General features: G+C 35.5%; 1 protein-coding gene across 14 annotated transcripts in view; it reads left to right on the top strand.

Annotated features, from left to right (window-relative positions):
• CCDC148 (coiled-coil domain containing 148) overlaps positions 1-27,431 on the top strand; it is a 232,524-nt gene that overhangs the window by 9,064 nt on the left and 196,029 nt on the right. For 5 of the 14 annotated variants that reach the window (XM_070579894.1, XM_070579892.1, XM_070579889.1 and 2 more), the window contains exon 2: positions 23,195-23,260. The exons of 8 other annotated variants lie outside the window; for them this stretch is intronic. Coding sequence is in view for 3 of the 6 variants with exons in the window: in XM_070579886.1 (XP_070435987.1) it covers positions 23,239-23,260 (22 nt within the window). In the remaining 3 variants the exon portion in view is untranslated. Of the gene's footprint in view, positions 1-8,987; positions 9,212-23,194; positions 23,261-27,431 lie in introns of all 14 variants that reach the window. One more of the 14 variants, XM_070579885.1, reaches the window with a different exon arrangement.

Below are 27,431 nucleotides of genomic sequence, written 5' to 3'. Positions count from 1 at the left end.
TTGGTGGATTTAGATGACATTTGTTAAATATTAAGGGAAAAAAAGCTTTGCAAGGAAAACATTGATATCAGGGAAGGGAGATTTATGAGAGATAAAGACTAAACTACAACTTTTGTATAATTAGTGGGTGGAAATGAAATTTGAGTATCATGATTGAGTATGTGAAGCTAATTTTGTACTTCGTTCACAATCTTTTTGCAGCGTCTATTTTAGCTATTATAGCCCTTGTAGCCAAGTATGGGAATAAACTGAGCTTAGACTTTGAATTCTTCTATAAGCAGGTATTAAACCAAGAATTTCAAGGGAATGCCACATTTTCCATCATATAACTCTCTTGAAATTTATTAAAATTATTAAAACTATGCATGTCACTACTATATATCTTTTTTTGTACTTAGGAGTTTTTCTATATTTGTGTTTTATAATTTACATGATGTTAGCACAATATTACACGTGAAGAATTTGTAATAAATAATTTTAAAAGTGTGTGCTCAAAACTGTGTAGTAATAGAGGTATGTGATTGACAATGTTTGGAGACCTGAGTTTTATTAGAATACCTTAGACAAAATGTACCTTCTTTCTCTCGTGTTTTGGTTTGTTTGTTTTGTTGTTTTTTTTTAGTTTTTCTCTTCTCTCTACCCCAGGTAGTAGAAATAAGTCTTTGGAAGACTACTTTCTAATCTTATTCTTTTGCTTTTTTCATTGTCTTAAAGATCACTTAGATCATTTACCTCCAATAAGTAGCATTTGAATCTGTAACATCTTCACAGACATTGATTATTATTGTGATCAAACTTGAGAGAGGTCAATGAAGTCTCGAGTGGTATTGAGAAGAGTATTCTTTTGACACATCCAAATGATGTGAAAGAGGGACCTAAATAACAAAAATATAGGAAGAGGAAAGCCAAGGAAATTGCTATAGAGAATTTGAGAAAAGAAAAAAATTCTACCCGCACAGAATTAATGCATTTTTTCTGTAAAATTATAGGATTTTAGAGCTGGAAAGAACCTTAGAGATTACAAACCAGCATTAAAACTGGTCATATAGGGGCTGGCCTGGTGGTGCAGCGCTTAAGCACTCACGTTCCACTTCTGCAGCCCAGGGTTAGCCGGTTCAGATCCTGGGTGCAGACATTGCACCGCTTGGCAAGCCATCCTGTGGTAGGCATCCCACATATAAAGTAGAGGAAGATGGGCATGGATGTTAGCTCAGGGCCAGCCTTCCTCAGCAAAAAGAGGAGGATTGGCGGCAGATGTTAGCTCAGGGCTAATCTTCCTCAAAAAAAACAAAAACAAAAAACTGGTCATATAACTCCCTCCCTAAGACTCTTTCCATCCAACCGTATCGATCTCTCTAATAAAGACAAAATTAATATGATTTAGACATTTCACTGTGTTTCCTATATATATGTATGTGACTAAATTTTCCAGATCTAAAATAATGTCAATTTAAAATTTTTTATAGAGGTGAAACATTAGAGGAAAAACATACGTGATTATACCAAGAATTCTCTTCCTTGCATTTTTGAATGGCTACTTTATCTACATTGCTCTTCTATAACATAATATGACTATTAAGAAGATGACAGCTTCAGGTATTTTGTATTTAATCTTCAATATGTAATTATCTTTTATGGTCTTGAAATTTAGTCAAAACATATTGACCACCACTTGTGTGTTTAAAGCTGACAAATTGTGTCTGATATAGTTGGTGGAGGAGCACTGAGCTCAAAGTCAGGAGATCTGGTTGGCTTCTAGCCTTGAGTATGCTACCTACTTCTTCAAGTCTTGGACAAAGCATTTAATCTCTGGCTCTGTGTTTACTCATCTGTAAAATCTATTAGACTAAAATCTTTTCTGGGCTTAGGTTAATTCGTGTATAGGATGAAACACTGCATGATCTCATTCTAAATCTTGGCTTTGTTCTCTTTTGAAAGAAATTTACCAAAAATGTTTATCACTTTGCTATAGCCCTTAAGTCTATTTCCACCATCCTCTTTGTTTTCATTTTTCCGTAAACTATCTTTGAATAGACATCTTTCTTTTTCTTTAAGATCTGCCTCTCCCCTTAACTCCCACTTATGTCTTGACTTCTTTCCCCTCTCTCTAGGACCTTCTCCTTATCTTAACAAGGGCACAACTATTTACTGAAAAAAAGCATGACAGAGCTGCATTTCTGGGCATGTTGAGGAGCACCGCCTGTGAGTTGTCTCACTTCACTGAGAGGGAGTAGAATAGGGAGGTCTGGTTCATGGCCTTTGGAGCCAGACTGCCTGGGTATGCATCTGGTCTCTGCCAATGGTCTCTGTAGCTGTATGATCATGGGCCTCAGTTTCCTATTCTGCAAAATAGGAACAACAGTGTTATCCAAACATTGCAAGGATTAAATTAGTCAAAATAGATAAGGCTCTTAGGATAGTGCCTGGTTCATAGTAATTGCTCAGTAAATGTTGGTGATTATTTCTCCCCTCTACATAGAGCCTTGTAAGATGGTAATAACTTCAGCACAGGCTGGAAGAGAAAAGGGTAGTGCTGAGGCACAGGAATTGCTCTGAGAGAGAGGGATGGTGTGTTCTTACAGGTTGGGGCCTTCTGCAACAACATTCCTTATTCCCTACTCTCTGCTCTTTCCCTTCCGTCCTCCTGGGATGTAAATGTTGGGCAAAAGCATGATGAAGAGGAAGACTGGCATGGTTTGTGGGTGATATACCTTTCACTTAATTTGCAGAAATGGCTACCTTCGGCAACTTTTTCTCCAAGTAAATTATCTGTTCGAAATGTGATTTTTTTTGTCTTCTGCCATAATTCTGAACTGGCATGCCATAATTATTATACTCTAAGACATTAAAAAAAAAGCCCAGGAATTGTCCTTGGGCAGGCCTATTTATATAATACTCCATTTGAGAAATAGCACTGGAAAAAACTGTTCTTAGCAAAGAATGATAATTGATGAAAACATTTCTTTGCTAACAATCTAAGGGAAGCAATCTGTTCTCAGCTCTTTCAAACTACAAAATAGATTTAGCTGTTCCTGAACAAAAGCCAATTATTTATTTTCAATACTACCTTTAACAAGCCTTTGTTTTTCATAATGGGGATCTTTTGCTATTTTCTATCAAAGCAGGTTTTCAAAATATAACAGCTCTTTTAATAAGGAAAAGGCAGCCAAATCTAATAGCAGGATTCTAGTTTGGGTGCAAAGCATACTTTCCACCTCAATATTTAACTATTGAGTTTTTTAAGGGGAAGGGGCTTGTACATTTTGATTATGAAGTCCCATTATACCTAATGTTCTGTAGAGTGAGCATAACAAATATGTCACATAAAAATAAAAGCATAAAAAAATTTTGAATGGTAAGAAGCCAAAATTCTATAGTACTTAGAAAATTATAATATTGCACATACCTGATGAACATGGAAGACATTGAATCTGGATAAATCAATGAGTATTTCATTTTTACTTACGCTTTTCGAGGATGGAAAGAAAACATAATAATAACCAATATTGACAAAAGGCTAATTAGTGCAAGTACTTTTTCAGATCATAAATTATCGTTTTGGAAGCTCAAAAAGAAATACATCAACAAAAGTAGGAATTAAAACTCCCAAGCCATAGGATGTTACATAGGAAAGAATTTGCTTTTTAATAAGACATCTTCAGCATATTTTGATTTCAAATGCTAACATAAGAGAAAATGTCACATATTGCATTATCATGTAAAAAATCAATATACATCTCAATAATCAATATACCAAAAAAAATCTCATTTAAAAATGAACAGAGGAACTGAGTAGACATTTTTCCAAAGAAGATGTACAAATGGCTAACAAGTATGTGAAAATGTGCTCAACATCACTAACCATCAGGAAAATACAAATCAAAACTACAATGAGATATCACCTCACACCTGTTAGAATGGCTATTATTAAAAAGACAAGAGATAAGTGCTGACAAGCATGTAGAGAAAAGAACCTTTGTATACTATTGGTGGGGATGTAAATTGGTGTAGCCACTATGGAAAACAGTATGGAGGTTTGTCAAAAAATTAAAAATAGCAGCCAGCCCCATGACTGAACAGTTAAGTTTGTGCGCTCCACTTTGGCAGCCCAGGGTTTTGCTGGTTCAGATCCTGGGCGCAGACATGGCACCACTCATCAGGCCAGCCTGAGGCGGTGTCCCACCTAGCAGAACCAAAAGGACCTACAACTAGAATATACAACAATGTACTGGGGAGGCTTTGAGGAGAAGGAAAAAAAAAAAAGAAGATTGGCAACAGATGTTCACTCATGTGCCAATCTTAAAAAGAAAAAAAAAATAAAAATAGAACTGCCATATGATCCAACAATTCTACTTCTGGGTATATATCTGAAGGAAATGAAATCACTATCCCGAAAAGATATCTTCTTTGCCAAGTTCACTGCAGCATTATTCACAATAGCCAAGACATGGAAATAACCTGAGTGTCCATCAATGGATGAATGGATAAAGAAGATGTAGTGTGTGTGCGTGTATACACACACAATAGAATATTATTAAGCCATTAAAAAAAAGGAAATCCTGCCATTTGTGACAACATGGATGGACCTTGAGGACATTATGTCACGTGAAATAAAGCAGACAGAGAAAAACAAACACTGTATGACTTCACTTGTAGGTAGAATCTAAAAAACCTGAACTCTTAGATACAGAGAACAGGTTGGTGGTTGCAAAAGGCAGGATCTAAGGGGTGGGTAAAATGGGTGAAGGGCATCAGAAGGTACAAACTTCCAGTTATAAGATAAATAAGTCCTGGGGATGTAAAGTAAACATGGTGACTAAGTTTTAAAATATTGTATATTTGGAAGTTGCTAAGAGACTAGATGTTGAAAGTTACCACACATACACAAAATTTGTAACTATGTGAAGTGATAGATGTTAACTTATGGTGGTGATCATTTCACAGTATATGCATATATCAAATCATCATATTGTACATCTAAAACTAGTACAATGTTGTATGTCAATTATATCTCAGTAAAACTGGAAAAAATGGTTGAGGTAAATTTTATGTATGTTTTACCACAATAAAAACAAAATTCATATTGTTGTCACTTCTACTAGTGAAAAGAAGATACCATTACATACAAAAAAGAAGGAAATCAAAACACCTCTCAGGATATATAACAAAACTAAATTCCATGCTTATTTTGCATCTTTTAATTAGATATTTCTGATTTATTTTAGATTTTTTTGGTGTGATATTTAGTGTAGAAATGTATGGTTAACATAATTAGTTCTGAGAATCTCTTAACTTTGCTTCTTATGTAGCGTGCATTTAGATTTTCATAATTCAATTTGGTGAATTGATAGCTCTAGAAATGAAAATCCCGTTCCTACAAAGACCCACGGAAGAGACATTCAAAATCTCCCTAATTTGTCCAAACTTTGGACTCTATGCTAATTCACACACCTCAGGTTTACAATAGTACTTCAGACTTTGTTTCAAGCTCTCTTTCCATGAAATCATTGGTCTGTCAGCTTATATAGCATTTAGGGGGCAATTCTCATCATACAGTGTGTTGCATTTACTTTTTCGTAAACTATTGAACAGCTATCAGATAAAAACTCAGGCATAAGCAGGGTGGGATAGATTTGTAAGTCATTTTGATTTGCACAATAATAGCTAACACTTACATAGCATTTACTGTGCGCTGACATAGTTCTAAGCACTTCATATATATTATTTCATTTAATTCCCATAAGAACAATATGAGGTGGGTATGTTATTATTATCCTCACTTTATTGTAAATTATGGCCCAGATAAGTTAACTTGTCCAAAATTGCTAGCTACTAAGTGGCAGAGCTGGGGTTTGAACTCAGATATTCTGCTTCTAGCGTTTGCCCTCATGTGCACTGTATATGGAAGACTTAGAATTGAGTTTCCAATTTCAAAATTTTATCATCTTTATATTTTTTCCTGTTTCATGTCTATCTTTCAATATTGAACATTAGGATGGAGATACGGTATATTATTTTTAAATCAACTTTGATGAAGTATAATTTACATAAAACAAAATGTACCTATTTTAAGAGTATAGTTTGATGAGTATTGACAAATCGATCACTCATATAAGCACTAATAGAATTATTTCCATCACTTCAAAAGTTTCCCTCACTGACCCTTCCCAGGCAACTATTGATCTGCTTTATGTCACTATAGATGAGATTTTTTTCACATACATGCAGTCATTCAACATGTAGTCTTTTGTGTCTGACTTCTTTCACTCAGCGTAGTGATTTGATATTCAACCATATCGTGTGCATCATTAGTTCATTCCCTTTCATTGCTGATTAGTATTCCATTTTATGTACATATTACAATTTGTTTATTCATCTACCTGTTGATAGACGTTTGAGTTGTTGCAGTTTTTGGTTATTATGAGTAAGCTGCTATGAACATTTGTGTACAAGTGTTTGTGAAGGCATATGTTTTGCTTCTCTTGGAATTTCTGAGACCTATGGTAAGTTTCTGTTTAACTATTTAAGAAACTGCCAAATGGTTTTCCAAAGTAGCAATACCATTATATACTCTCACCACCAGTGAAGTTCCAGTTGCTCCACACTCTTGTCAACACTTGGTTTGTCAATATTTCAAATTTTAGCTGTTCTAATGTGTGTGTAGTGGTATCTTATTGTGGTTTAAATGTGTATTTTCCTGATGACTAAAGATGTTCAATATCTTTTCATGTGCTTATTGGGCATGTGTATATCTTCCACTGTAAAGCGTCTATACAAATAATTTGGATCATTTATCTCACTATTAAGATTTAAGTTCTTTGTTGGGGCTGGCCCCATGGCCGAGTGGTTAACTTAGTGCACTCTGCTTCGGCAGCCCAGGGTTTTGCTGGTTCGAATCCTGGGCGCGGACACGGCACTGCTCATCAAGCCATGCTGAGGTGGCATCCCACATGCCACAACTAGAAGGACCCGCAACTAAAAATACACAACTATGTACTGGGGGCTTTGGGAGAAAAAGGAAAAATAGCGTCTTTAAAAAAAAAAATGATATAGGTTCTTTGTATATTCTGGATACAAATTCTTTGTCAGATATATGTATCACAGATAGTTTCTCCTAGAGTTTTGTTTGCAATTTGAGTTTCTGAACAGTTCCTTTTACAGAGCAAAAATTTTAATTTTTTTCTATTAAGATCATGATAGATTACAACCTTGTGAGATTTCAGTTGTACGTTATTGTTAGTCATGTTGTGGGTACACCACTTCACCCTTTGTGCCCTCCCCTCACCCCCCCCTTTCCCTAGTAACCACCAATCAGTTCTCCTTGTCTATATGTTAACTTCCACCTATAAGTGGAGTCATATAGAGTTCGTCTTTCTCTGTCTGGCTTATTTCGCTTAACATAATACCCTCAAGGTCCATACATGTTGATGCGAATGGAATAATTTTGTCCTTTTTTATGGCGGAGTAGTATTCCATTGTGTATATGTACCATATCTTCTTTATCCAATCATCAGTTTCTGGGCATTTAGGTTGGTTCCACATCTTGGCTATTGTAAATAATGCTGCGATGAACATAGGGGTGCGTGGGACTCTTGGGATTGCTGATTTCAGGTTCTTAGGATAGATACCCAGTAGTGGGATGGCTGGGTCATAGGGTATTTCTATTTTTAACTTTTTGAGAAATCTCCATACTGTTTTCCATAGTGGCTGCACTAGTTTGCATTCCCACCAACAGTGTATGAGGGTTCCTTTTTCTCCACAACCTCTCCAACATTTGTCACTCTTGGTTTTGGATATTTTTGCCAATCTAACGGGTGTAAGGTGATATCTTAGTGTCATTTTGATTTGCATTTCCCTGATGATTAGTGATGATGAGCATCTTTTCATGTGTCTATTGGCCATCCTTATATCTTCTTTGGAGAAATGTCTGTTCATGTCCTCTGCCTATTTTTTGATCGGGTTGTTTGTTTTTTTGTTGTTGAGCTGTGTGAGTTCTTTGTATATTATGGAGATTAACTCTTTGTCGGATAAGTAGCTTGTAAATATTTTTTCCCAATTAGTGGGCTGTTTTTTTGTTTCAATCCTGTTTTCCCTTGCCTTGAAGAAGCTCTTTAGTCTGATGAGGTCCCATTTGTTTACTCTTTCTATTGTTTCCCTCATCTGAGGAGTTATAGTGTCCGAAAAGATTCTTTTGAAACTGATGTCAAAGAGTGTACTGCCTATATTCTCTTCTAGAAGACTTATTGTTTCAGGCCTAATCTTTAGGTCTTTGATCGATTTTGAGTTTATTTTTGTGAATGGTGAAAAAGAATGATCAATTTTCATTCTTTTGCATGTGGCTGTCCAGTTTTCCCAGAACCATTTGTTGAAGAGACTTTCTTTTCTCCTTTGTAGGCCCTCAGCTCCTTTGTCAAAGATTAGCTGTCCATAGATGTGTGGCAAAAATTTTAATTTTGATTAATTCCAGTATATCAATTTTTTTGTTTATGATTTGTGCTTTGCTGTCTTATCTGAGAAATCTTTGCCTACTCTAGGGTGATGAAGATTTTTCTCCCATGTTTTCTTCTACAAGTTTTATATTTTTGTTTTATGTTAATTTTTGTGTATGATGTGAGGCAAGGTTGGACTTTCATTTTTTAAAAGTAGATATCCAGTGAAATTTATTAAAAAGATCATTCTTTCCTCATTGAATTGTCAGCATACATTTGTCAAAATCAACTAAACATACAACCACAATGAGATATTGCTTCACACCCGTTAGGATGGCTAAAAACAAACAAGAAAATAATAAGTGTTAATAAGGATGTGGAGAAATTGGAACCCTGTGCACTGCTGATGGGAATGTAAAATAACGCAGCTGCTGTGGAAAATAGTATGTCAGTTTCTCAAAAAATTAAACATAGAATTCCATATGATCCAGCAATTCGACATACCCAAAAGAGGTGAAAGTAGGGGCTCAAACAGATATCTGTTCTTTATGTTTACAGCAGCATTATTACCGGTAGCCAAAGGTGGAAGCAACCTGAATATCCATTGATGGATGAATACATAAAGAAATTGTGATATATACACATAATGGAACATTATTGAGCCTTGAAAAGAAGAGAAATTCTGACAAATGCTACAATATGGATGAACCTTGAAGACATTATGCTGAGTAAAATAAGCCAGTCACAAAACGAAAAAGACTCTATGATTTCACTTATACAAGGTACCTAGAATAGTCAAATTCATAGAAACAGGGAGTAGAATGGTGTTTTCTAGGGGCTGGGTGGGGGGATTGGGGAGTTAGTGTTTAATGGGTATGGAGTTACAGTTTGGGAAGATGAAAAAGTTACTGAGGTGGATGGTGGTGATAGTTGCACAACAATGCAAATGTACTTCATGCCATTGAACTGTATACGTAAAAATAGTTAAAATGGTAAATTTTATGTATATTTTACCACAATTAAAAAAATCAACTGTTCATATCTGTGGGTTCTATTTCTGAACTCTTTTCTATTTCATTGATCTGTATGTCTATCCTTACACCAATACCACATATTTATTTTTTTAAAGCTTGGCACCTGAGCTGCCATCTGTTGCCAATCTTTTTCTTCTTCTCCCCAAAGCGCCCCAGTACATAGTTGTATATTCTAGTTGTAGGTCCTTCTGGTTGTGTTATGTGGGATGCCACCTCAGCATGGCTTGTTTAGCGGTGCTAGGTCCATGCCCAGGATCTGAACTGGTGAAACCCTGGGCCGCTGAAGTGAAACATGCAAACTTAACCACTCGGCCACAGGGCTGGGGCCGGCCCCACAATAGTTTGATAATTGTACCTTTTATAGTAAGTTTTGAGATGAGATAGTATAAGTTCTCCAACTTTGTTTTTCCTTTTCAAGATTATTAAGATTGTCATTTTTTTAGAAAATCCAACTGGGAAGTTGATTGGGATGGTATTGACTCTTTATATTACCATGAGAGAACTGACAATGACATCATTTTTGATCCATGAACATAGTATATCTCTACTTTTATTTAGATCTTCTTTAAAGTCTGTTGAGGACATTTTATAGTTTTCAGTGTAGAGATCTTGAATATATTTTGCTATGTATTCCTAAATATTTCATAGTTTTGATGCTATTGTAAATGGAATTTTTAATTTCATTTTCTAATTGTTCATTGCCAGCATATAGAAATACAATTGCATATTGTATATTGCCTCATATACTTTGACTTTGCTAAACTCACATATTGGTTTCAGTCCTTTTTCCTTTGGTAGATTCCATAGTATTTTCTATAGGCACAGTATGCTGTCTTTGAATAAAGCAGTGTTAGTTCTTCTTTCCAAAGTTTCATGTTTCTTTCCTTATTTGTACTTGCTAAGACACGAGGAATGATGTTGATTAGGAGTTGTCAATGTGGACATCATTGCCTTATTTTGGATTGTAAATGGAAAGCATGCTATCTTTTACCATTCAGTATGATGTTAATTTTAAATTTCTTACAAATATCATTTATCAGGCTAGAAAAGTTCCATTGTATCAAAGTTTCTTAAAAGTTTCATTCATGAGTTGATGTTAAATTTAGTCAAATGATATTTTTGCATCATAAGATGATCAAATGGTTTTTCTGCTTTGTTTCTTAATATCTTTAATTTAGTTGATTGATATTCAAATATTAAACCAACACTACATTCCTAGGATAAACACCACTGGATCAAGAGTACTATTCTTTATATATATTTTTAGATTCATTATGCTATTTATTAAGGAGTTTTCTGGGTTTTTCCTGAGGGATATTGATCTCTAATTTTCTTTCCCTGTAGTTTCTAGTTTTGTTCTGATATCAGGGTAATGCAAACCATAAAAAAAGATTTGGGATGAGTTCCCTTATCCTTTAATATCTGAAGGAGTTTGTTTAGGATTGGCATTATTTATTCCCTAAAAGATTGATAAAACTTACCAGTGGAATGATCTGGCCTGGAATTTTGTCTCTGATAAAGTTTTGAAAATTTCTTTATTTTATTGAGGTCATAATAGTTTATAGCATTGTGAAATTTGTCAGTCACCATTTAAATATGCCCCTTTACCCATTATGCCCACCCCCCAACTATCTTCACCTCTGGTAACCACTAATCTGATCTCTTTGTGCATGTATTAGTTTATCTTCCATATGAGTGAAACCATATGGTGTTTGTCTTTCTCTGTCTAGCTTATTTCACTTAACATAATACCCTCAAGGTCCATCCATGCTGTCACGAATGGGACCATTTTCTCTTTTTGATGGCTGCATGGTATTCCATTGTATATATACAGATGTATATATGTATCTATACACCACGTCTTCTTTATCTGTTCATCAGTTGATGGGCACTTAGGTTGCTTCCACGTCTTGGCTATTGTGAATAATGCTTCAGTGAATGTAGGGGTGCATAAGTCTCTTTGAATTGTTGATTTCAAGTTCTTTGGATAAATATCCAGTAGTGGGATGGCTGGATTGTGTGGTATTTCTATTTTTAATTTTTTAATAAATCTCCATACTGTTTTCTATAGTGGTTCCACCAGTTTGCATTCCCACCAGCAGTCTATGAGGGTTCCCTTTTCTCCACATTCTCTCCAACATTTGCTATTTTTTGTCTTGGTGATTATAGGCATTCTAATGGGTGTAAGGTGATATCTCATTGTAGTTTTGATTTGCATTACCCTGATGATTACTGATGTTGAACATATTTTCACATGCCTATTGGCCATCTGTATATCTTCTTTGGAAAAAAGTCTGTTCAGCAGCTCCTCTGCCTGTTTTTTGATCAGGTTGTTTGTTTTTTGTTGCTGGGTTGTGTGAGTTCATTATCTACTTTGGAGATTAACTCCCTGTCAGATATATCATTTGCAAATATTTTCTCCCAGCTGGTGCGTTGTCTTTTTGTTTTGTTCCTGGTTTGCTTTGTCTTGCAGTAGCTCTTTAGTCTGATGAAGTTCCGCTTGTTTATTTTTTCTTTTGTTTCCCTTGTCTGAGAAGACATGGTATTCAAAAAGATCCTTTTAAGTTTGATGTCCAAGAGTGTACTACCAATATTATCTTCCAGGACTTTTATGGTTTCAAGACTTATCTTCAGGTCTTTGATCCATTTTGAGTTTATTTTTGTGTATGGTGTGAGATAAGGGTCTACTATTATCTAAATTGTATGGTATTTGACTTTCTCCCTCTGACTTATCTCACTTAGCATAATACCCTCAAGATCCATCCATGTTGCTGTAAATGGCGAGATTTCATTTTTGTTTTTCTTATGGCTGATAGTGTTCCATTGTGTATATATACCATATTTTCTTTATCCATTCATTCATTAATGGGTACTTAGGTTGTTTCCTACAATAACCCATTTTATTTATTTATTTTTACTTACTTACTTACTTATTTGTTTATTTATTTATTTATTTTTGAGGAAGATTAGCCCTGAGCTAACATCAGCTGCTAATCCTCCTCTTCTTGCTGAGGAAGACTGGCCCTGGTCCCTCTTAGGACCACTTTTGCTGTATCCCATATGAGTTGGTATGGTGTATTTTCCTTTTCATTTGTGTCCATATTTTTTTGATTTCCCTTTAATTTTTCAGTGATCCACTGTTTGTTCAGTAGCATATTGTTTGGTCTCCACATATTTGTTACTTTCCTAGCTTTTTTCTTGTAGTTGGTTTCTAGTTTCATGGCATTGCGATTGGAAAAGATGCTTGATATGATTTCAATCTTCTTAAATTTATTAAGGCTTGCCTTGTTTCCCAACATATATCTTTGAAAATGTTCCATGTGCACTTGAGAAAAATGTATATTCTGCTGTTTTGGATGGAGTATTCTCTCTATATATCTATTAAGTCCATCTGGTCTAGTTTTGTGTTTAATTCCACTATTTCCTTGTTGACTTTCTGTCTGGATGATCTATTCCTTGATGTATGTGGGGTGTTAAGGTCCCATAATATTATTGTTAATATCTCCTTTTAGGTTTGTTAACAGTTTCTTTATGTAGTTTGGTGTTCCTGTGTTGGTTTCATATATATTTATAAGTGTTATGTCTTCTTGGTGGATTGTCCCTTTTTGTCATTATATACTTCCCATCTTTGTCTCGCATTGACTTTTTTATCCTGAAGTGTGATCTAAATATGGCCACACCTCCTTTCTTTTTTTTTACCATTAGCTTGGAGCATCGTCTTCTATCCCTTGATTCTGAGCCTGTGTTTGTCTTTAGGGCTGAGATGTGTTTCCTGGAGGCAGCATATTGTTGGGTCTTGTTTTTTAATCTATGCAGCCAGTCTGTGCCTGTGATTGGAGAATTCCATCCATTTATATTTAGAGTGATTATTGATATATAAGTGTTTAATGCTGCCATTTTATCCCTCTTTTCCTGCTTGTTCTGTATTTCCCTTATTTCTCGTCCCATGGATTTCAGATGGCCAATTCAGTTTGATAGTTCTCTGTGATGGTTTTCTCAGTTTTCTCTTTATTTATCATTTACGTCTTTCTTCTGATTATTTGTTTAGTGGTTCCTGTGAGGTTTGCATAAAAAATCTCATAGGGGAGATAGTCCATTTTCTGATAGCCTCTTAATTCCTCAGTCTAAGTAGGTTACATCCTTTCCCTCTTCCCCTTCTAAGTTATTATTGTCACAACTTATTTTGTTTTGTGTTGTGAGTTTGTGGTTAAAATGACTAGATTATATTTATTTTTGATGTTTTCCTTCCATTTATCTTTAATCTTTCAATTAAGTGTTTGCTAACCTGTTCTGATACAGGGCTAAAATTTTCTGATTTTGTCTGCCTATTTATCTCCTTGCTCGAGGCTTTGTAAACCGCCCCCCCCCCTTTTTTTTTCTTCAGGTATGAGGACTTTCTTGATCATTTCTTGTAGGGGTGGTCTTGTGGTGATGAACTCCCTCAGCTTTTGTTTATCTGGGAAAGTTTTATTTCTCCATCATATCTGAAAGATAGTTTCACTGGATAGAGTATTCTTGGCTTATAGCTTTTGTCTTTCAGAATTTTGAATATATCATTCTTCTTTGAATATATTATTTCTGGTGAGAAATCTGCTGAAAGCCTGATAGGTTATTTTCTTCTGCCTTGCTGCCCTTAGTATTTTTCTTTGTCGTTGATTTTTGCCAATTTGACTACTATATGCCTTGGAGAAGGCCTTTTTACATTAACGTAATTAGGAGTTCTGTTAGCTTATTTTATTTGTAATTCCAGCCCCTTCCCCAAGGTTAGGAAGTTCTCAGCTGTTATTTCTTTGAACAAGCTTTCTGCTACATTCTTCTTCTCTTCTCCCTCTTGAATACTTATAAACTTTATGTTGTATTTACTAATTGAGTTGGCTATTTGTCAGAGAATTTCTTCATTTCCTTTTAGCCTTAGTTCTGTCTCTTCCATCTGAAGCATTTCTATTTATCTGTCCTACAAACTGCTAATTCTGTCCTTCGTAATATCAGATTGGTTATTCAAGGACTCCAGATTTTTATTTATCTTATTCATTGTTTTTTTCATCTACAACATTTCTGATTGATTTTTCTTTATAATTATAGTCTCTTTTGTAAAGAATTTGCTCTGTTCATTAATTTTATTCCTGATTTCATTGAACTGTCTTTCTGAGTTCTCTTGTAGCTCATTGAGTTTTTTTAAAATGATAGCTGTTTTGAATTCTCTGTCATTTAATTGTAAATATTTGTGCCTTCAGTCTTGATTTCTGGGTGCTTGTCATTTTCCTTCTGGTTTGGAGGACTAATATACCTCCTCACACTATTCATTGGGGTAGATTGGTGCCTTCATGAATTGGTAGTATCTGGTCACAGATTCCACCTGCTGCCACTGTGGAGGTGGCAGCAGGAGCTGTGTATTCTGAACCTGCTGTGATCTCTGTTGTCTATGCCTGTTCTTTGGAATCTATGCTGACAGGCCCTGTCTGTGATTGCCCGCTCACAGCTGCTTCTTTACTAACGTATGCACATGCAATCTGGCAGGGGTCCCTTGCTCTGGCCAACCAGCCAAGTTGGTGCACTAGGTGGGGGGAGGGGCACTTTCTTTCATGTGTGCAGTCCTGGGGGGTGTTCTGACTCTGCCCTCACTATTTGTCCTCCTGGGGTTCTGGCTTGATGAAGACACCCCTGAAATTGCTTACCCTCCTCTGTGTGGAGCTTTCCCACTGCTGGTAGGCTGCTCAGAGAGCAAAGGCATTCCTGTGGAGAACTGCTCTTACCCCCGTCCTCTCAGACCTATGAGTGGTACCATGCCCTAGGTCACTGCTGGGGAGGGAGAGGAGATCCCTTTACCTCCTTCCCACTACCTCCCAGGGGGTCCAGCACCTCCATCTTCAGATATATGGCTGAGTGGGTCTCTCAGATGTCTATTGTGTTGTGTGAATGTTCTCTGTTGGCTTATAAATGTCCTTTTCATTGTATCTTAGGGCACAGAGTTTAAGGGAAGAGCTCACTCTGCCATAATGCTGACCTCACCACCTGAGAAGGTTTTTAACAATTAATGTAATTAATTTAATAGATATAAGGCTATTCATATTTTCTATTCTTCAGTAATTTTTGATAATTTATGTCATTTAGGAATGTAAATTTTACATTCCATCTGCATTGTTGAATTTCCTGGCATAAACTTGTTTGTAATATATTTCCTTATTATCCTTTCAATATGTAAATGGTGTGTAGTGATGACTCTTCTTTCATTCCTGATAGTGATAATTTGTATCTTCTTCTTGTTTTTTGAGCCATCTATCTAATGGTTTATGAGTTCTATTGTTTTTTTCAAAATTCTAGCATTTGCTATTATTTATTTTTCTATATTTGCCTATTTTCTATTTTAGGGGTTGACAAACTGTAGCTCATAGGCCAAATCCAGCCAACTACCTACTTTTCTAAATAAAGTTCTATTTTAACATAGCCACACTCATCCATTTACCTGTTGTTTGTGGCTGCCTTTACATTGACAAGAACAGAGTTGAGTCGTTGCATTAGAAACTCTATGGTCTGCAAACTCTAAAATATTTACTTCTGGTCTTTCATACAACAAGTTTGCTACCCCTTTTGTATTCCATTGCTTTCTTCTCATTTCTTTTATTTTTTCCTATGATTAATTTGGGTTTAATTTTCTCTTTTTCTTTTCTTGCTTATTATGGTAAAAGCTTATATAATTTATTTTGGACCTGTCTTTTTTCCCTCTAATATTAGAAGTTCAAGTTTCCTCTGAGCACTGCTTTAACTGTATTCCACAAATTTTGATATATTGTATTTTAATTTTTATTTGGTTCAAAATATTTCCTAATTTCCCTTGTGATTTCTACTTTGACCCATGAGTTATTTAAAAGTGTCTTTTTTATGTTAGCAACCAAAATATTCATCAGGAGATGAATATATAATCAAATTGTGGTGTATATATATATGCAATAGGATACTACTCAGTAAATCAAGGAAAGAATTATTGATACAGAAAACAACATAGGTGAAAATCAATTTAATCACCCCGAATGGAAGACCAACACACACAAAGATACATTCTATATGACTGTATTCATATAAATCTCTAGAAAAATGCAAACTAATCTATAGTGACAGAATGCAGATCAGTAGTTTCTTGGGGATGAAAGAGCAGAGAGGGACAGAATGGAGTAATGACAAAGGACATCAGAAAATTTTTGAGGTCATAGATTTGTTCAGTGTCTTGATTGTGTGTGGTGATGGTTTCATGGATATTTACGTATGTCAAAACTAATTAAATTGTGTACTTTAAATATGTGGACTCTATTGCATAGCAACTATACCTCAATGAAGCTGCTTTTAAAAGTATTTTAATTTCCAAATATGGGAGGATTTTCCAGTTGTTTATCTGGTATTGATGTCTAATTTAATTCTGTTCAGTGTTTGATTCTGGTCAGAGAACATATTCTATATGATTTAAAACCCAATAAGTTTTCTGAGATTTGTCTTAAGACCTGGAATATGGTCTACCTTGGTTAATGGTCCATTTACACTTGCAATAAGTATATATTCTACTACCGTTACTTAGAGTGGTCTGTGAATGTCATTTAGGTCAAGCTGGTTGATAGTGTTGTTCAAATCTTATATATAATTACTGATTTTCTGTGTACTTTCTATCAATTACTTGGATAGGAGTTTTGCACTCTCCAGCATAATTATGGATTTATTTATTTATTCTTTCATTATTCCTGCTTTTGTTTCATGTACTATAAAGCTCTGTAACTTTGTGCAAACATTTTTAGAGTTATTATCTATTCTTGATGAATCAATCCCTTTATTATTATGAAAAGTCCCCCTAATCCTTGGTAATATATCTTGTTCTAATGTCTCTTATCTGATATTATTATAGCCACTCCATATTTCTTATATTTAGCCTCACATGGTATATCTTTTGTCATCCCTATACTTTTAACTTATATTTGTCTATATATTTAAAGTGTATTTTTTGGATAGCATACAGTTGATCTTTTTTTAAAATCCAACTTGACAATCTCTGCCTTTTAATTATAGTATTTAGATCATTCACTTTTAATACGCTTTTCAATGTGGTTGAATTTAACCCTACTATCCTGCTACTTTTTTTCATCTGTACCATCTGTTCTTTGTTCATTTTCTTTACATTTTCTGCTCCTTTGGATTAAATGAATAGCTTTTAGTATTCTATTTTTATCTCTGAGGTTATTAGTTATGATTTTTAATAGTTCCTTTAGCATTTATAGTTTAACTCATCATAGTATATCTTTAATAATATTTTATCAGTTTATCCATTATATATGATACTTACCTCACGATATTTTCATTTCCCTTCTCCTATCATTTGCCATTTTTGTCCACATATGATGTAAACACCACTATGTGTATCTGGGATCATTTTCTTTTCCACCTGAAGAACTTTATTTAACAATTCTTGTGGTGCAAGTCTCTTTGCAACAAAAGCTTTGAGCTTTTGTGTGTCTGTAAAATACTTTGTTTTGCCTTCATTCTTGAAAGATATTTTCACTGAGTGTATAGAATTCTAAGTTGACAGGTTTTGTTTTTCATTCAGCACTTCACAGATCTTGTGTCATTGTCTTCTGACTTGTATATTTTCTGACTGGAAGTCTGTGATAATTTTTATCTGTATTTCTCTGTAATATATGTGTCTTTTATTTCCCCCTGACTTCTTTTAAGATTTTCTTTTTATGACTGATTTTCAGCAATTTGATTATTATGTATCTTTTTGTGGTTTTATTAAAGCTTGTCATGCTAGGCTTGGGCTTCATTGGAATTCTTGAATCTGTGGTTTTATCATTTTCTTCAAATTTGAAAACAATTTGACCCTTATTTCTTAAAGTATTTCTTTCTGCTCCTTACTTTTTTCTAGGACTCCAGTTACATGTACATTAGTCTTCTTGGTATCCCACAGACCACTAAAGCTCTGTTAATTTTTTTTTGGTCTCTCTTTTCCTCTATGCCTCTGTGCCAACAGATATTTGGATAATATATATTGTTATATCTTTAGGTCCACTGACATTTTTGTCTTTGACAGTATCTAATCTGCTGTTAATTCCATCCAGTAAAATTATGATTTAACATATTGTATTCTTTCATCTCTACAAATTCCATGTGATTCTTTATCTCTTTTTCTTCTCTTGTATTTTCTTTTAAACTCTTGAGCATATTTATAACATTTGCTAGAAGTTTTTTTCAATTTCTTTAATACTAATCCTATTATCTCTGTTGTTTCTGTTTATTGATTTTTATCCTGTTTATTGGTCAACTTTTTTATTCTTCTTGGTATTCATAGTGCTTTTTGAGTGGATACTGGACATTGTGAATATTATATTGTTGAGCATCTTGATTTTCCTGTTTTGCTTTATATTAGTATTGGGTCTTGTTTTTCAGGCAGTTAAGACTCATGGATCAGTCTAGGCTTGTCAAGGTTGAGGCTTGTCTTAAGCTTTGGTAGGATGGTTGCTGAGTAGCCTTTAAACAAATTTTTAGCCTTACTACTAAGGCATAACCTCTTGCGGTCTCTGCTGAATGCCCAGGGTGATTAACAAGGACTTTCCACTCTGGCTGGTCTGAAGTTGAACATCTCCCATCCCTGTGTGAACTCTAGTAACTGCTCATCTTACTTCTTCACATTCAGTGTTTGCTTGGACTTGGACTGCTTTCCCCTGTGTACACACCTCTTACTATTCAGCAGAGACTCAAGAAGAACCATATGCAGATTTACAGAGCTGATTTTCTGCATAGCTCCCTCCTTTTTGGAACTCTGCTTCATAGCTTCTAGATACCTTAGCTTCCCTGACTGCTGATCTCTGGCTGCTCAAGCCTATGAATGCTTGAGAAACCCCCTCCTTGTTGCATGGTCTAGAACATACTTCTAGGCCAAAAGCCAGGGAAATCATGGGTCCCATTCAGCTTGTTTCTCTTTTCTCAGTGATCACAGATGTGTTCTGCCTGTTTTTTAATGTGTGAGAACATGGGTTTCATATATTTTGTCCTGTTTTTTACTTATTTACAGTGGAAGAGTAAGCCTGCTTCTTGATACTCTATCATGACCAGAAGCCAAAATCTGGTTTGTTATTCTTGTTACTGCCTTAATCCCTCAGAAATACCTTTCAACAGTTGCATTTTTGTGTGTGTGTGTGTACGTGCTTGTGCATTGGATATTGTTCGGTCCTTCTTTCTTAAAAGATTCTCTTCCACTAATTTCTGGAATATATACTAGTCTGATTTTGCTCTCTTGCCATTTCCTTTAAGATTCCTTTTCAGGCTCATCATCGTCTACCTGAGCATTATATTTTGGAAGTTTTCAAGGCTTAGTCATAGATTCCTTTCTCTTTTTATCTCATATTCTTTCCCTGGGAAATCTCACCTATAAAAACATTAAAGGTCACCAAGGACCCTCAACCTTCTATCCCCAGCCTAAATCTCTCTTACATACTCTAGACCCTCCTGCCTACTTGGATGTCTCTAAGGCAACTCAAAGTCAAGTTAATAATATCATGATCCTCTCACCTGCCCTGACCCCTACTCCCAAACCTGGCCCTCTTCCAGTGTTTCATGCTTTAGTGAATTATACCTCCACCCTCTCCAGCAGTGCTGGTCAGAAACCAAAGAGAGATCTTGGACAGTTTCCTTGCTTTATTCCTCTGCCTTTCCAGAATGTGCCTCTTTATGTATTCTCTCCATCAGCAAGTCCTGGCAGTTTTACCTCTTAAAAATTGTTTGACTCTATCCATTTCTCACCATTGCCACTGAATTGGCCCAAGCTAAATATCACCTCTCATCTGACCTACTGTAGCAGTCTCTTACTTGGCCTCTCGATGTCCCCTCTAATCATCCATCCAAATCTGTCCTCAATACCTCAGGCTAAAGTGATCTTCCAAAATGTGAATCTAAGCATGTCCCCTGCTTCTTTTAGATCTCCTCAATGGAATCTTGTTGATTTTAAGATAAAGACCCTAATCCTAAACAAGGCATAAAAGGCTCTACATGTTTTAACCCTTGCCTACCTCTCTTTCTTCTTCTCTTACCACAATACCCCTTACTCTGTTCTCCAGCCACACTGGCTTTCTTTTAGTTCTTGAAAGATGTTACTCCCTTCTTGTCATAGAATCTTATCATATGCAATTACCTTTGTTTGGAATGTCCTTTGCCACCTTCAAATCACACTCTTCTCCAGATTATTTTTCTGTAGATTTCAGCTCATGTGACCTCTTCAATAAAGTCTTTCTTTCCCTTTAAAAATACACTTTGTGTATAATTGTATAAAACTAATTATATCACTGCCACTTTGTCCCCAGTGGAAATAGCTTCATGTCTTCAGCAATAGGCACTACATAAATATTTGTTGAATGAAGGAATGAATGAGTCAATGATTGCCTTTTTATTTTTATAGCATCATGAGCATGGTAGATACTAAATGAAAATTTGTGGGCCACTTTATGAATTATTGCCTAATGTGCATCATTTCATATATTCTGAATGACAGTTTATTTATAGCCATTTAAGAATGAGCTTCATATTTCACTGAAAATGATAGCATAGAAGAATTTAATTTCAAGTAAACTTTCATTATAGGGGCAAATTCTTAATTTTTAAAATATGGTTAAACGATTCACTTCCTTGTTGCTATTTGCCATTTGTCTTTCTATGGGGAAAAAGCCTACATTCAAAATATTTTGTTCAGTTTTCAACTGTATAGAGTGTGTATTTTCACAAAGGAGGTGACAGTATCCAGTTTCTAATGAGGGAAATGAGTTTATAGTGGTAGTTCTGACATCTCTCTCCTCTCCCACACATACTCCTGAGCACCATACCCCTATATTGTCAAGGCATTTTTGTTGTCCAGCTTAGCTGCCATTTATTAGCTCTTATGTGCCTAGTCCTATGTTCTGTGCTTTAGAATATCATGAATCTTCAAAACAAGTATTACCAATAATGCAAAACATACTTACTAATCCTGTTTTACAAATTATACATTGAGGCCCAGAGAAATTAAGTGACTTGCTCAAAGCCATAGTTAGTAACTGCCAGAGCCAGGATTTATGAAGCTCCAAAACCTATATCCTTTCTGCTACTTTTTTGTGAGCCAATTCCTGATTCTATCATGGAAAATTGAGAGTTGACTTCAAATCTGTCTGTTCCTTGGACTTTATGATATCAAATTTAGTTAAAACATTATCTTGTAAAAAAACTGGTTTCTTTAAACTTTCATGACTCATTCTTAATACAACTTGTCTATAATAATTAAATTTTCATAGAGCTATTTCATGACTCTATTCTTAGGTATTGTGATTTTCAATTCTTTGGAAATCAATAGCATTATTTTGATACTTGCTTGTTTCCAAATATTAAAAGCTAAGTAATTTAAGCATTTTTGCTCAGTTAGTTAGAACATGATCTTGGTATTGATCAGCATACAATTCTGTTGACCTCCCACAGAAAAACCCAGCCCAAAGCTAAAACTAATGCTACTTCTGGCTCACATTTGGGTTATTATCTTCTCTAATTGTGAAAAACAACACACAGAGCCAAGTTTATATTCCGTTTCTAATATGACCCTGAAAAAAAATTGAATGGATTATAACTCCTTTTGTTCTTCTAAAAGGTAAAATGTGTGTTTTCTTTGGCATGCATATATTCAATTGCTCACTCATTTGTTCACATAACAAACATTCATTGAGTGCTTCCTATATGCCAGGCATCATTCGAGGGGACGTAATGATAAACAGGACAGACAAAATATTTAGCCCATGGACTTTCTGTTCTAGTCAGGAGAAACAGACAATCAGACAACAAAATAGTGATAACTGCTGATGAGAAGATATAGCAGAGTATTCTGATTAAGAGGATTAGAGATGGTGGGGGGTTATTTTGGACAGGATGGTCACATAAGATCGTTTGGTAGAGGTGACATTTGAACCAAGACCTGAATTATGAAAATGAGTCAGTCATTTGAAAAATGGCAAGAGCTACTTTCCAAATAAATGCAACAGACATAGAGGCAGGAATGACCTTCGGAGGTACCAGGAACAGAAAGATGGTGTTTCTAGAACATAGTTTATAAAGCTGGAAAAGGAGGCAGGGGCCAGATCTTAAGGAGTTCAAATAAACTTAAAGTTACCATCAGTATCTTCTAAAATAACATTATTGACATTATTATATTTGTCTTAGAATTCACTTTATCTCCCTGGCACTGTTTATTAATTATGACACAAAGAGAACCAAATGTCATCATAAAGTTTTAAAAATTGAAAGCTTCCTTAGGAATTACCTAGTCCCACCCCTTCATTTGGAGAAAAGGCAATTTGAGCCCAGAAAGGTTAAATACTTGCAGGAGTTAACTCAGCAAGCCTGGAGAGGTGAAGATTTGAGCTCAGGCTTCAGTACTGCAGGGTCCAGTGCCTCTTCCAGGAAATCAGATTTTAAGAAAACATTCATAAATTTTTTTTTATGTATGCCATTTCTGTGGCTCTCCTGTTTTCCATTAGATTTTTTAAAAATAATAAATTTCCGTAATTTAACCAGTATTTAAGTATAATTAATTGTTTTAGATTTGGATTGTACATTAAAAAAAAATCTTTGGCCAAATTCTTATAGGAGCAGAATAATGCAGATAATGACTTAGTATCTATCTTTCATTTGACTTTCATTGTACCATCTGCAAAGGTTCTTCACCTGGTGTTCTTATACTTTCAGGGATAAACAAATGGGCTTCAAGTTTCTACTAACCCTCTGAAAAGATGCACAACATTTCACATGCTTGTGAGTATCATTTTGAGTCCTCCAAGAAACGGACATCAAGACAGGATTAGACAAGCTGAATTTCTGGGGAAATACCTAAAGAAGATAAAGGAGAAGGAACAGGAGTAGGTAGCAATGAGACCACAATGCAGGTCTGACATCTGTGAAGGGAGAAAGGGAAGGAAGGATTGGGTAGAAAGTCTCAAACTGCAGTATAGTTCCAAGAAACTTGGGGAGTCCCCAAGTAAAAGTTGCTGGTTGGAGGCATCCTGTGTTGGGCAGAAAGGCACTGACACTAGTACCCCTGCCACACTTGGTTATTGGCTCTGATTAGCACCAGGGGCAGTGTGGTCATGGATCCAAGTGGGCAGCAGCTGGGGCTGACCATCAACTCTGCTCCTGGCAGCAGTTCTCTAGAAGGAGATCCGAGCAGTGCACTTCCAGAGCCACCACACTGTGCTTATGTGCATTCCTTTGGGAAATGTCATTCCTTCGGCTTTTGTCATATTTTCAATGTGTTTGGCTCCCCAAAAAAGTTCAGAACCACTGACTATTCTGATATCTAAATGGTTAAACTGTATCCTGCAGAGACCAAAGTATGGACTCAAATTTATTACCAAAAGTCAAGAAACAGGTGTTACTCACTGAACCCCTGAAAATTGTAAAAGTGTTTCCATTATTTCTTCATGAGTGGAAGAGACAGTCGTACTTTTCATATTCATATTTATCACGATGAAAGCAAATAGTGTCAGAATCCTGGCTGCAGGGTTATATGATAGGATGCATATGTACTTATTTTTCCTTAGAGGAAGAACTAAAGATTCAGAGCATGGATGATGGACACACAATTCCTGGGTTCATACCTTGATTCTGCCCCTGATTAGCTGCTTGACCATGGCTAAATTACTTCCCCTCTCTGTTCCTCAGATTCCTCTTTTCTAGCATGGACATAATGATAATAGTGCCTGCCTCCTTGGATTGTGGGGAGGATTCAGTGAGGCGATCCCCAGAAAGCTCCTCACACAGTGCAGACACACGCTATTTCTATGATCGTGGAATCTTGGGCACTGAGCACTGCAGTGTGCCCTACTTGAACAGATTCAGCAATCTAAAATGCGAACTCCAGGAGTGAATGAATAGATGAAGCTCTGATCCTTCAAGCTGCAGAAGGAGCCTTTGAAGAGCAAGCCCTTACAACACATTTGAAAATTATTCCATGAAAAAGTAGTGTCTCTCATTGGTAGTATTTGAGGAGATATGAAGGTTTTTTCTTTGTGCTTATTGGTATTTTTAATTAAAAAAATGATTATATGTTCACTTGTATTATTAAACATTTTTGACATTATGTCCAATTCTTTAACACATGTGCTTTTTTTTTTTTCTTCCTCCCCAGAGCCCTAGTACACAGTTGTATATTCTAGTTCTAAGTCCTTCTGGTTCTTCTACGTGAGCTGCTGCCATAGCATGGCTACTGACAGATGAGTGGCGTGGTTCTGTGCTCGGGAACTGAACCCGGGCTGCTGAAGTGAAACATGCCAAACTTTAACCACTAGGCCATCAGGGCTGGCTCTACATCTGCTTTTTAAAGCAAGTTATAGTTATAAAGCTGATTTTGCATAGAAGTGGATTATTCCATAGTATAAAATTATTATTACTGCTGTTATTGCACAAAATGTTTAAAAAGTTTTCAACCATGCTCTGCAGAGCTTGACCTTTTTTGACAAATTGCTTTCTGTTTGGGTGAGCTGCCTTTCCTCCTTTAACAGCTTCCTTGATTTCTCTCAACCTATTTTGTCTGTAATTCTTTAATTCCCAATCTCTTTAGTGTAACCACTTTTCACTATTCCTGGTCTAAACATTTTTAGTAAGACAGATATGATAAAAAGTTAAATAAGCATTTGAAGGGTTAAATGAACATTTGCAAATTATTTAGTCCAGTGGTTGGCAAAGTACGGCTCAAGGGTCAAATCTAGCCAGCAGCCTGTTTGTGAAATAAAGTTTTATTGGAACCATGCTTTTTAGAATACAAATTGTCTATGGCTGCTTTCCTGCTACGCAACGGAGTTGAATAGTTACAACAGCGACTGTATGGTCCACAAAGCATAAAATATTTACTATCTGACCTCTTACAGAAAAGTTTGCCAACCCTTGATTTAGTTTACCCAAAGTTTTAAAAAGCAGGAGAAAAATAAAAACATATCTCGAACAGGATAGCTTGTTGAAGGTAGGAATTAGGTCTTACTCATTACTTTATCCTTAGTAGCTGGCCTAGAGCCAGGCTTACTGTAGATACTAAATGAATAATTGCAGAATTGAATTGATTACATTAATTTTAAAAATTGAATACTTATAATTAAAAAGAAATTTCCTCCCAGTATGTTTTTATTAAAGTTGGCACTGTAGAGTAAACTAGCTGGGCTAGCCCATTAGTGACCATTATAAATAATCTCCCTGGGGTGATTTGTGTTACATTAGGAAAACATTCCTTTTGTGAAAAAACTATTAGTTTAATGGAATAATATGTCTGAGAGAGAATACTTGACCCCCTGCTGCTTCTTTTCACGTTTTGCTTTTTATGCTAAGATTCCTTTAATAATTTCTTAATACTTTAGGCATGATAATTCATCAAATTCCTAGACTCACATGATGAAGCTCTCCGAATATTTTCAGTAAGTGGATTCTAGTACCTGGTTTGGAAAAATTGTTTGGGTAGAAAAACTTTTGTATATAGTTACATATGAATTACAAAATTAACTTTAATCCTTGTTATATTGCTGTAAAGGTCAAATGTTTTAAGCTATTACAAAATCATTTGTATTCAAAATTTCACAAAGGAATCTATCTTTAAATAGATGATACTTTTTAAAAATTGAGACATGGGTTTCTGGTTTTCTTTTTGTTAGTCCATTTGTTTTTGTGTGATAAACAAGGACATCAATTAATAACAACTTTGGAAAATTTCCATAAAATGCTTCCTATTGATAAGGCTCATCTGAGACACTTTTTTAAAGCCAGGGGGAAGGAATGAATAGGTGGAGCATGGAGGATTTGGGGAGCAATGAAACTATCCTGTTTCATAATATAATGGTACCAAAGGGATAGTGACAAATATCACTATACATTTGTCCAAATCCATAGAATGTACAACACCGAGAGCGAACTGTAATGTAACCTATGGACTTTGGATGATGACAATGATGTATCAATGTAGGTTCATCAATTGTAAAAAGTGTACCACACTCATGGGGAACGTTGATGATGGGGGAGCCTTGTTTGTTTGCATGTTTGGAGGCAGAGGGTATATAGGAAATCTCTGTAATTTCCTCTTAATTTTGCCATGAACCTAAAACTGCTCTGAAAAAAAAAAAATCTTAAAAAAAGTAAATGTCTTAGGCCTCTCTCTCCTCTAAATACTGCTTCACAATTTGTGGAGTGGGGCCCAGGGCTCTTTCTTTTTTAAGTATAAGCACCACAAGTGATTCACATCATCAGAGAAGTTTAGGAAATACTACTTTAAAGAATACCTTCTGGGGCCAGCCAGCGGCATAGCGATTAAGTTCATGCACTCTGCTTCAGCTGCCTGGGGTTTGCCAGTTCACATCCTGGGTGTGGACCTATGCACTGCTTATCAAGCCATGCTGTGGCAGGCATCCCACATATAAAATAGAAGAAGATTGGCACAGATATTAGTTCAGGGTCAATCATCCTCAAAAAAAATAAGGAATACCTTCACGTTTTCTCAATCATGTATAAAGTAATGTGAATGGTGCTTAAAAAACTTACCTAGATCCATCATATACTCCCACTGATGATGAGATCATTTTAATATTCACACATAGAATTTAATATTTGCTCTTAAGCTAAATATTAGATAATTTTATCAATGACTTAGAGTGAGGTTTTTTTTAATATTCCAGTCATTGACTCTTCTTCAATATTTTGAGCTTATTTGGGTCACAGATTCCCTCAGAGAAGCTGATGAAATGCGTGTAATCTCTTCCCAGGAAAATTAACACACAAAAATTTTGCATTTAATTACCAAGTTTCTACTAACCCTGACATATAAAAAAGGACTCCAACAATAGACCAGTTTAAAATTTATTCTTCATTTGGGGCCCACTTTATTTTTAATATTGCTCTATAGCTGGATATCTTTACCCTAATTTATTTTTTCTATCAGACGTCATACAGT

This window comes from Equus przewalskii, chromosome 17, assembly GCF_037783145.1.
Source record: "Equus przewalskii isolate Varuska chromosome 17, EquPr2, whole genome shotgun sequence".
Lineage (NCBI taxonomy): Eukaryota > Metazoa > Chordata > Mammalia > Perissodactyla > Equidae > Equus > Equus przewalskii.
Note: the sequence above shows the minus strand (reverse complement) of the source record. Positions and strands in the feature narration are given on the sequence as shown.